At 35.2% G+C, this 12,734-nt stretch overlaps 1 protein-coding gene across 5 annotated transcripts in view; it reads right to left on the bottom strand.

Moving 5' to 3' along the window:
• Positions 1 to 12,734, bottom strand: part of DRP2 (dystrophin related protein 2) — a 4,029,288-nt gene that overhangs the window by 1,459,496 nt on the left and 2,557,058 nt on the right. For 4 of the 5 annotated variants that reach the window (XM_044057118.1, XM_044057116.1, XM_044057114.1 and 1 more), the window contains one exon: positions 1,074 to 1,345. In XM_044057118.1, the coding sequence (XP_043913053.1) occupies positions 1,074 to 1,345 (272 nt within the window). The remainder of the gene's footprint in view (positions 1 to 1,073; positions 1,346 to 12,734) is intronic. The other variant, XM_044057115.1, reaches the window with a different exon arrangement.

The raw sequence follows: 12,734 nt of genomic DNA, 5'->3' as shown, positions 1-12,734 counted from the left end.
TGTGGTACATTTTAACAAGACCTTGGAAAGCATCAGTGGTTTTCAGTGATAGCAAAAGAAAGAAAATATTATGTGCTGGGTGAAGTATGGTGCAAGCTCTGCTGTATCTCTGCGAGGCTGGGGGGTCCTTATATCGCCTTACTTAATATAGTTTATTTTGAGATCACACACTGTTATGACATGTTATACATATTGCTGACAATGTATTTCTCTTTCTTGAGTCTTAATGGAATATCTAAACAACAACATTTCAATGCTCTATTTACGTTGTAGTGTTACAGTTAATTTTTCTGTGTACTACAGATTATTTTCCAGTGTATACATTTCTGCAAGAAACAAATGGTGAAAGAATGTTAATTCCCTGTGGCTACTTGAAAGGAGTAAACATTTACTGGTCACTGTAAATATTGAGAAATAAGCTAACTTCTGCAGCAATACTGAATTCAATTTTTTAATGAGGAAGTGAAAACTTCAGCAAAATAATTATTTCAATGGAATAAGATGCACGTAGTTAAAAAGAGATGGAAATGTATACTTATAGTAAAAATACATATCTATTTTTGCATTTGTACCTTGTTTTTAGTTGTTAGACTACTATAATTTTCATGCTTGTCAGCCTCAAGTAAAAGAAAATTATACCTGAAAAGAATAAACTATACTAAATAAAGTAACACACACACAGACACATTCACACACTTTTTCGCCTCTCTCTGTAATTTTTTTTTGTTGGGTATATGTAGGAGTACAGTTTTCATATTTTTCATCTGCAATTAAAATGAAATCATAAAGTATAGAATACTTAAATCATAAAGTATAAAATACAATACATCGATGGTTGAAAGCATTTTGGTAACACTATTGTGCAAGCTGATAATTCTGAAAACTTGTTCAGATATGTTTTACTGGAATCATATATTTCAGCTGACATTTTGTTTACATTTTCTCTCTGTGGTCAAGACAAATCTAGTGATATCTCAAGAAGTTATCTCATTACACCACTAGTTAAATTCTCTGTGCATCAATAAAGTGACATTAATTATAGTTGCATTGTTAACCATTAATTTACCAGTTACCTTAGTTGCCTCAATGTGTTCCTGTAGTGAGTCAATAAAGAGGTCACCCACAGGTTCCCATGCATCTCGAACAGTTTCACCCTGGTTCAGGGTCACAGCAAGTTGCTCCATGGCACCTTTCAGCTCCAGTAGCCTCTCCAGTGTCCTCTCAATATGTTTGTGACGATCAATACAGCGGGCAGTCAGCTTCTCCCATAGCTCGCTAGTCACATTCGCCTGCTTCCATACAAATCGACTGATGTTATGGACCCGACGTCGGGGAGACACATCTGCTAAAGTGTAAAGCCATATTATTTTTGGTGGTGGATTTTATAAGGTTTTCAACGACACAACACAATACAAAACATTGTTTTGGCAGTTTTTTCTACAGCTGAAGATAATATTATGTTCTTAGAAGGTACTTGAAATTGCACATCTATTTATTTATTTTACTGTGTATTCACACCAAAAAACATCTTGTGATGTGTTACATTTGTTTAAATAGACATTAATATTTAGCAGACACTTATATTTCTATAATTCATGTTCCTTTTTTATTGTATTTTTGTGCAATGATTACAAATATGTAACAGTAATTAATAGGTCTGTCGGTAAAATCAACTATTTGTCACAAACATTAATTCTGTCCATCAATTCCTTAAATAGAAACAGACAACTGGTGCCAGAGCCATGGCCTCAAGCTAAACGCCAAAAAGTGTATAGTCATCCCCTTTGGCAAAAACAAAGTGCCCACAAATTACCACATAGGTGGTAATCCATTAAGTACAGAAGAAGTAATTAGGGACCTGGGGACCCAAGTTGATAGCAATCTCTCATTTGACAACCACATGGCCAAAGTGGTTAGAAAAACATTTTATATAGCCCACCTAATCATGAAGGGATTCACATCTAGATCAGGGGAGGTCATCATGCCTCTTTACTCATCCCTCATCAGGCCCATAATTGAGTACAATGCCCCTTTTGGGATGTACCTTACCAGACACCTGCAGCAACTGGAAAGACCCCAAAAGTACCTCACCAAGAGGATCAAAGGGCTCAAACAGATGCCATATGCTGCCGGTTAAAGAAACTCCAGCTCTACTCAGTGGCATACCACCTGCTCAGAGGTGATCTGTGCCTGACGTATAAAGCCATGTCCAATCCGGAATTAATGGACATGCTGTACCTCAGAAAATCCAAATCCCATCGAGCTACACGCTCGAGAGACTTGAACCTCAGCACTGAAATAAATAGGACATGCTGGAGGGACAGATTCATAACCCAGAGGCTCCCTTCACTCTGGAATAAAATCCCAGTCCAGGTTAGGCAGAGTCCCTCATTGACCCTCTTCAAGAGGAATCTTGATGAGTGGATGGGAGATCATAGGTTTACCCTGTGTATCACTTCTGTGTCACTGTTAGACAGAAGCACAGTATACTAACCTCGAAAAAGCCACAGCAAAATTAATTTAAAATGGGTGGCGAAAGCCAAACACACTCTGGCTAGGCTTATAAATGCCCTAGGGCAGATAGCCTAGTATGAACCTATGAACCTATGACTCTGACATGTTCCAAACTGACCCTTAGAACAGAGAAGGAATAGGATGGGAGCTTTACCTCTGGAAGACTTTTCATCTCTCTTAGTTGTACGCGTGCACACACACACACACACACACACACACACACACACACACACACACACACACACACACACACACACAGAAATTAGGGCTTGTAGGTTGCTTCCCATTTCCTTGTAGTGACAGCTGAACTGGAACATGTGGCTGAATTGCAATTCTACTGCACAGGTCTTTGATAAATTCACTGTGGACACACAGAAGCATGCAGCACCATGCCTGCAGCTGGAATAACCAAGGGCAGCAGCACTAATTCTTCCAAAGGTGATTAAGACCATGATTAAAATACTAGTTATTAGTGGAATCAAGGTCTGCTTTACTGCATAATTCAGTGTGCCTTTCTGTTATTGTTGGAGTATTAGTGAATCTGGGAAGAGTTTACTATAGCTCGTAAGAGTCTGTTGATATGTGGAATCATAAATAACTTTAATAACTATCTGTTTGAACTGTATGTGCTGTCTGCCTTAAGTGCACTGCTTTTTTAGCTTGGTGATTTTTTTGTAACAGCATGTGACTGCATGGAAGTGATGGTGGTAGTAGGTATGGGTGTTGGTGTATCTACTTGTGCACTGACCTTATATGAATACAAAGCTGTACTGGCAAGATCTGAGAGACCTGCCTCCAGAGTATGTATGCAATACAGCTCTCACAGTGAGATTTTATGTTGAATAATAATAGTGGATACTCAGTAAACATGTGGGAGTTGCTACCCTGCCTTAGGATGCATAGGAATCTACGCAGGCCAAGAACTCATAATTAACAGTCTGTGACTCCATAGTTTGTGGCCTGAAAAGTAGGGTGAGGTTTAGTGGCTGAAAATAATAGTTACTGTGGTGGTAATAGAATGTTAATCATTTAGGTTAGATTAGGTGTAGCAGGGGACTACAGATAAGCTTATCATTGGTGTACTGGTATTACCAGGCTAGTCTGTGAGCAACTGAAATAAGAACAGTGAAGTGGATGAGAGGCATTAATATAAAAAGGGAAGACAGACTAAAAAATTAATGAAATAACACTGTGGTTTACATGCATATCAAAAGGAAGAGTATCAGAAGTAAAACTCAGGAATAAGACTAATAGTTAACTATTAAAAACTAGTATGATTATAGGAAACACAACGTCACACTGAATTACGCAACTGCAATAAAGCAGCTGATGAGTAGACACCAGCACATTCAATATGCATATTAGTCATAAGCAGTGGATAGGTAGAATACTGAGACAGCCAACAGGCCATTACAAGTTGCAAATAGAGGTTAACTTAAAAAAACATTAATCAATACACAGGCAGTGACTATAAAACAGAATGAGAATGAAAAGATAACACAATAGCCAAAGGCATAGGCACTAGTCAGCTATTAAAACTGTACTCAATAAAGCAATCAACAATACACACACAAATCTGGTTTAATTACTTATAAATATGTATCAGACTATGTACGGACTTAAGTCTTGGTGACAAAATCAACTGCAGTAGTACAGCAGAACGTAATATTTGATTCAAATCTAGAATAATGTGCTTTTTGCTCATGTTAATACATTAATATTTAAAAAAATTATTTTATATATATATGTGTGTGTGTGTGTGTGTGTGTGTGTGTAAACACCTTTATTGAATTAGCACTTAATAAGACATACATTTATATTAAAGGAAACACACCATATTAACATGTTCTGAGCTTTTATAACTATCATCAATCCATCATTACATAAATTGCTCAATTCCTGCCTCCCCTTAAACCTCACTCTTCCTCCAAAACACTATTTTGCATGTATTGTTCCCACAATTTCCATTTTTTCTATGTAATTTGCTCCTACCCTTTTTTAAGGATCCTACTTTCAGTTCCTTTACCTCTGTTGAAATATACAAAACTTCAAATACAGCTGGTTTAGACTTTGATTTCCATTTTCCAGTAATTGCTTTTTTGGGAGCAACTAGAATTATACTTAGCAAGGGCTTACTATGTCTAGGCAACTCAGATCTTTGTATCCCAGCTAAAAATGAATAACTAACTAACTAACTAACTACTTTCCTTAGTTACAGCCATGTGCTCACCCAATATTTCTGACAGAGTACTCTGTACAGAATTTCTGAAGTCTGCCAACTCATTACACTCTCAAAACATATGTTGCCAGTTACTTTTTTCTTCCTCATTACACCTCCAAAGTTTGCCATCTACCTGAGGAAAATGCTTTGGAGTCTGCTTGTGGTATAAAAATACCTTTGCAAACACTTCCAAGCAAAAATCCTAAATCTTCTAGACCTTGTTGCATACTTGGGAGCCATACATATATTCTCCCATTGTTTCCTTGTGAATTGCTTATCCAGTCTCTTTTACCAATCTTTTCTAACCTACTCTGATTCCTAGAGTTATTGCACAATATTTTATATGCCCCACTAATTAACCCTCTTTTAACAACAACTTCTTTTTTAGAATCAACTAAAAACTCTACCAGAGCAAGGCTTTCACTTAGGATTATGCTATCCATTTCTCATTGTCTATCCTCTGATATCAATCCCTGATACAGAAGGTATTCCCTAGCCTGCAGTTCTTTGTGGATTTTACTTAGTTTTTGTATTAAGTTTTGTTTATTCTCTTCACAAATAGCCTTAACTACCATAACAGAATCCTTTTTAGTCCATACTCCTAAACGCTTCATTTTATTGTGTCCCTATAATTATGGGGGGGGGGGTCTATATTACTTCAGCAAAAGACATATTCAGCAAATACATCTTCATCGCTCATCAGCCGCCGAAATGAACTTCAGTGAACTGACAAATTCTTCCCACTGTTTAGAAACACTTGGCCATCCTCTCAACTTTGCCCTTCCCTGCACTATAGTGTGATCTCGGAGATGGTATATATAGTTGGGGAGGCACACCCCCTCACGTTGTAGGGTGTGGGGGGCAAAGCCCCCCCCACTTGGGTGGATTTGATTTAGTGCTTTTTGTGTTCTGTACGTTTGGTGGGCTTGAGTTTCTGAACCATGGGAAAAATTCCACAGTTCGCTGAAGTTAATTTCAGCAGCTGGTGAGCAATGAAAACGTATTCACTGAATACATCTTTTGCTGAAGTAATATAGACCCAGTAGGGGTATTGCTGGACCAATTTATGTGTGGATACATAGTTTACAGGTATTACCTTCATTTTACTTTTATTAATTTTATATCCCAAAAGGGCTTGAAACTGTGTCAAGATGTTCTACTACACTGAGATGTCCTTTTTTTTACTTTTAGAAGGTACCCAGTAATGCTGCCTGCTAATAAAACCAACTTTTCTTGATTACCATACCAATTATATTCTTGAATTTCAGAGTCCCTTATTTTTTTCATTAATGCTCTAAATATAAAGTAAATAAAGGGGGAAGTGGAAAAACCCTGCCTGGTTCATCTGTTCAGACACAACTTGTCAGACAGGAGCCCTCCCATTTTAATTTTTGCTTCTGATCCCTCATAAATAGTCTTAAGTAACCTTATTCTTGTATCAGGGAATGCAAATGCTTCCATTGCCCTACTCATAAAATCCCACATTTCTCTGTTGAATGCTTCCTCTGCATCAAGACCCACCATTCTGTTTCCTTCTGGGTCATGATTGCTCTATTAATGTTGTCAAATGTTTGCCTTCCCTCCACAAAACCACATTGTTCCATATCTATCAATTTGGCAACACCTTTGCCATGCTTTTAGCTATTATACACATAAACACTTTGTATGATAAAACTAAAAAAAGGAGCTGGTCTTAATGCAGCAGTAAGTATAAAACCAATATTAAAGGAGAAACAGATGAAATATGTTTGTTTTTATGTAGAAGAAGTACACATTTTTATTATATATATTTATATTTTTTATACCCGTAGTAATAATTATGTTCTTTAATTATGTTTTAATGAACACCTTTTTTGATTGGTTGGCTGTGTCATGCGTTATATAATGGCTTGTTTAATTTGAACATTTATTATACTGAGGAAGGGTGGTTTAACCTGAAAGCTTTGTGTGGATTTTAGCCTTGTGGATTTTAACTTGGTGGACATTAAATTTTTCTTACTGACATCGCTGGTCTGGTGTTTTTGTTTTGATACACATATACACTTTATAATGATGATTTAAAATTTAAATGGGTCTCTATGAAGCTAGGTCTGATGGGACTTTACTGTCTTTAGGTATTACAGTCACCACAGATTTCTTCCAGCATGCTGGTGCCTACCTTTCTTTGAAAATATTGTTAAACAAAACCTTTCACTTTCTTCCCTTCTAGCTTCCAAACCTCCACAAGAATACTATTTATTCCCTGACACTTTCCTGCAGATTGATTGTATGTCACCATTTTTATTTTATCTCATTCTATCTTAATGTTAATTCTTGAGTCCCATCTACCTCTAACCCTGGCATACTTAAGTCTTCCATATATGTTTCCATTTGTGCTCTTTCTTGATTTCTACATTTCTTTGCTTTGTACAGATTTTCCTAAAATTTCCAAAATATCTCTAATGCCTCTACATGATCTCTGGTTATTTATAAGTTTGTAAATAACCCTTTCTACTTGCTATTTTCTAAGTCTTTGTGCTATAAGTTTTTTTTCTGGGGAGTTATCAAGAACATTTGTTTAACAGCAATCTTTGTAAACTCATGAATACTTTCCAGATAAAACTGAGAGATATATTGACCCCAGAGACACCACACAAGTGTTTTTTTTTTGTTTTGATAATACTGATTGTCAAAAACAAAGACATTTTATTCCAAAATCAGTTCTAAAATCATACACACAGCTTTTGTTTTTCTGTTAGAAGCCAGAAACCCATATGATGTCTCTTATTTTAAGTATTGTATCCTGAAGAATGATCCATTGGAGTGATTTCACATCTATTGTATCCAGTAAACTATTTTCATTGACAAGAAACAAAGTCAGATGTGTGATTTATTTTTATTGAGTAGCTCCTGAACAGATGATTCATACTTTTGTCAACACATTACTTACAGAGACTCAGTTTTAGTCCCTGGGATAAATATATTTTGCCTAAAGGGAGGTTAATAGTGTCCTTATAAACCATGCCAGTAGCAAAATAATCAATATTCTAGGCTTTGTAACAATGTGGTATCCATAAAGTGCGCCAGAAATCAACTGCTTAGCATATCATGTAACAAATAGTTAACAGTTTTGAAAGCACTAGTAAGTATCATTCCCCCTGGAACATGGTAATCAGGATAATTTCTCCAGGTTCCTTTCAATAAACACTCCACACGAAATGATATTTGATGAAGTTTATTAAACTGCCATAAATATAACTTTATTGAACAATATTTTAATTTATTGATCACACTATAAACATCCACATAACCATTTACTAGGACAGCGTAACCTCACTCACCCTAACCAAATAAGCAGCATCCTCACCTCCTCTCACTTACTTTTACTTATCAAGCAGCATCCTCACCTTTGTTCACTTACTTTTACTTATCAAGCAGCATCCCACTGCTCACTTTCATTCCCCAGCTCAATGAATTAAACATCCAACACCATAGGGGGAATAGAAAAGGGACAAAATGCCCCTCTTCTCTACCTAAACAACAAACCTAAAAAATAACAACATACAATCCCCAATCTTCCTAAAACAGAGAGGGAGGAAGGGCAGGTAGCAAGTTAATGCCAAAAATCAGTTCCCTTACCCAGTTACACAAACTTAGTTAAGCCCCTTCTTGCCCTTACTTCATTTCCTCCCAACCCTGCTACTTTCACAATTTACCCTTTCCATCCTTATCACACTACCTTTCTTCAACTACCATCTTAAGTCCCATTACTACTCCTACCTGACCCTCACCCTAAGATGTCCCTAGACAAATTGGTTTGTTCCCAAACCTCAAACCATTTGGGTTCACAGTGGTGCAGCACTTAGCATTGTTGCCTCACAGCAAAAGGCTCACCGATTTGATTCTCAGCTGGGGTGCCTTCTGTGCAGAGTCTGCATGTCCTCCCTGTATTCATTTGGGTTTCCTCCAGGTGCTCTGGTTTACTCCTACATTCCAAAAACATGTATCTGGTGCATTTCTCACCAGGCCTCTGCTGAAAATGGGCTCTGTCCCAGTTAGACTTTCCCAATAAACAAATGTTAAATAAATAAATACATTTTAAGAGTTCCATCATCTTTAAGACTATATACAAGGCATCAAAATGTGGAACTGCTATCAGTTACTGAAACTTAAAAATGCATTAATTCTGCTTTTGTGTTTAAGAAACCAATATGCTTCAGTCCTGTTTCATATACAATGATTAATACTTTAAAATTTCTTTGTGAAAAGGACATAATGGATTTACTTTCCAAACCCAGCAAGCATCCATTCAACAGTCTTAACCTTGAGGAGAGTAAGGCCCTTCAGATGTTGAAGGCTGACTCGTCTAGGCATTACATAATGTCAGACAAAAGAGTTGCTCTGATAATAATGGATCTGGATGGACCTAACACACACGATAACTATATGGCAGAGAAAGGCCCCTTGTAAGGCGTGAATGGGCTGCACTGGTGTCATTTTTTTTTTTTGTAAAGGTACTTCAAATACTGCTCATATAGAATAAAATGAAAGGTTGAGTGGGTGCAACTGAAGTAGAAGAGCTGGTTAGGTAACCAGTATAAAACAGGAACATCAATGCAAACACAAACTATATCATGTGATCTAACAAGGTTGGCAGTATACAACTGACACATGTTTTCTGATGCTTCACTATTTCCTTTTAATGACAGAAAGTAGCTGCAGTGTTTTGGGTATGGCACATTTTCTTTGCTAGTTCAGAGTAAGATTTTCCCAGCATGTTTGCCTTCATAATGTGTTCTTGCTACTGTCAGTCCATAGCATAACTGCAAATACATGAGCATTTTCATGGCATGATATCAGTATATATCTAAATACTAAAAGTGTCCCATTATTTTAGGTAGGTAGAGTTAGTTAAGCTAAAACTGACTAACTTTGCATTTTAAGCCCCTAGCCTTATTTCCTTGTGTGACTCAAACTGCACCCTTTGCATGCATTTGTAAAAACACTAAACATTTAGGCCACCCTCCCAACCCCTAACTTACTTTACATTTTTCTTCTTTGCCTCATGATTTTACATATCTTAAGACCCTTCAGCATGCTATCTGACTGAAGATTTTAAAAGTTACAGCAGCCTGTGGTATGCTGTTGGATTCTGCAGAAGAATGCTGTGCATTCATATACTGCATAAAATACTTAAATCAATAGCCACTGTCCAGCTCATTCTTTTCTTTTTTTTTTACTCAAATGATTTTTATTTTGATGAAATAACACAATAATTTAATACATTCATAACATTCAATAACTATTTACAGTATTTACATTCAGACTGACAAAAAGGATTCAGATAAAAAATGTTTAGTTAAATAATAAGTTAATATATAAACTATGATAGGAAGAGTTTGGTTCCATCTGTAGGGTATCAATTAAATTCAAAACTTTCCTCCACGGACTATTAACCAATGGCTTAGGAAAAGTTCTTAACTCTTTAGTTCTTTTCTCCATTAGTATGCATTTCTTCAGTGATGATAGGAATTCCTCCATTGTGGGTGCTACATTAGAGTTCCATCTTCTAGTTTACATTTTCTGGCTATTGCTAACATTGTCCACAACAAATACAGGTCATCTTTATTCATATTATTACTATTAACAACATTCAATAAAATTAAAGACTTTGTCAAAACAAATATATCAATATAGACAGCTTGAAGAAATTTGTTAATCTCATTCCAATATGGTTTAATATTAGTACATCATTAAAAATATGAGACTAGTCAGCATTAGTGGACAGATGACATTTCCAACATAACTTGCTGTTTGAAGGGTTCATTTTGAGAGTTTCTCAGGTGTCAAAAAGGATCTGTGTAGAAATTTCCAATGAAAAATCCTTCAAAATTGTGTGTAAGAAGTTAGTTTAACTGAAAATAAAATGTTTGTTTCATCTTCCATTGATAATGATGCTTGAAACCCTTTAGTTAGATATTGCCAGTAAGAATCTTTAGGAACTGTCTTATAGACAATTAAAGTGTTATATAGATATGATAATTCATTCTTAACATTGATATTATTATATAGAATTCCAAAAATCCAGTTTATAATTTTTGGTACGGTTTTAAAGGATGAGTTATGTATTCTTCTACACAGATCCTTAGTCTATGCTGTGACACTCTGAAAAACCAACCAGTCATTAGGGATTAGGCCATAAGTTGACAATATACTTTGTATGTTCAAAGCTTGTTGGTTTTCAATACATTCCAACAAACAAAATAGGTTATTATTTTCCCATAAACCAAAAATCTCTCTATGTGTTTTATCAGGGAAATCCCTTGTAATAGTAAATGGTATAAAAAATCTATGCCACAGTTTTATATCTAAATTTGTGTTAATGAATTTTCTAAACACACCAAAAAGATTGTTTGTAAGTGTTAGTTTAGTTAATGTTGTTGTACTATACTGTAAATTTAAACTTAAATAATGCCGTATCTTATCTTTGTCAGTTACCAAAGCACTCTTTGATAAACAATTTTCATTCATTAGTATAATGGAGTGTAACTGTTTCCAATTGGAAGAGTATCTAGAATTTATCAAATTCATCACTATTTTAATTATAGATGCCTTTATATAAATTTCAATCTCTGGGAATTTAAACCCCCCTTGTTCCCATTTTCTCATATGATGAGAATATGCCACTCTATTTCTTTTGGGGTACCATGGGAATTTCATCAGCACTGAAGTGATTTCTTTAAGGATATTCTTTCCTGGTGGAAGTATAAGGGCTTGTGCTATATATAATATTTTAGGTAACAAAACCATTTTTATCAGTTGTAACCTATCAAATGTTACAAACAAATTATTCCATTTGTTTATTAATGTCTTGATTAAGTCTATGGCTTTAGCATAGTTAAGCTGTAAGGTTTCCTCTATATTCTTGTCTAGGACTATTCCTAAATAGTCTAGAGTTAAAACTGGGTTTCCAGTAATATGATTAACTGGAACCTGTATGTTCTTTTTTTTTACATAATAATAAATATTTTGATTTAGATTTGTTGAAGGAGAGTCTTGAGATTTCTTGGAAATTTGTTGTTACTATATCAACTTCACCTAACACTTCCCTAGAGTTGGGTAAGGTTAGTAAGACATCATCAGCAAACATCATTATTTTAGAAATACATTGGTCATATATATTTATACCTCTTATCTTTGGGTTATTACGTATTAAAATGGCAAGTATTTCTATGGCCAGAGCAAATAGGATAGGGGACATGGGACATCCTTGTCTAGTACCTCTAGAGATTTGGATTGCTTTGGAAGTAAAGGGACCTAATCTGGCATATGATAGATTATTTTCATAGATTTTCTTTATCACTGTTATAAAAAGGGGGGGTCAAATAACTGTAAGACTTTAAATAAATAACCCCAATTTAAGGAATCAAAGGCCTTTTGAATATCTAGACCTATTATCAATGCTTCATGGTTTCCTCTATTGAGGTAATCTATCAGAGTTAATACTCTTTTAATATTATCTTGTGTATGCCTGTTATGTATGAAACCAGTTTGGTCTTCATTAATTATTTTAGATATGGGTATTTTCAGTCTATTGACCATAATTGACATAAATAGTTTAAAATCATTATTCAACAAAGAAATTGGTCTATATGAGTTGCAATAATTAGGGTCCTTATTCTTTTTAATATAGGGGATATAGAGAATATCTCCAAGAAGGAGGAATATTTGCTAATGTTTGAACTTCAAGAAAGGTTTTATGTATGAGAGAGATTATAGAAGAAGGGAACAATCTATAAATTTCTATAATTAAGCCATCTATTCCAGGTGCTTTATTAGACTTACTTCCTTTAATCCCATCTATAATTTCTTTTTGAGAAATAGGTTTTTGTAGATCTAACTTAAGTTCCTCAGGAATTCTTGTTATGTTGGGAACTATATTCTCTAACTTCTCACATTCATTTGTATTTATTTTATCTTTATGATGCTCTGCATAATGATAATTAAAAGCCTCCTATGT

The sequence above is a fragment of the Protopterus annectens genome, chromosome 15.part0, assembly GCF_019279795.1.
Source record: "Protopterus annectens isolate FY-2018-M chromosome 15.part0, PAN1.0, whole genome shotgun sequence".
NCBI lineage: Eukaryota > Metazoa > Chordata > Ceratodontiformes > Protopteridae > Protopterus > Protopterus annectens.
Note: the sequence above shows the minus strand (reverse complement) of the source record. Positions and strands in the feature narration are given on the sequence as shown.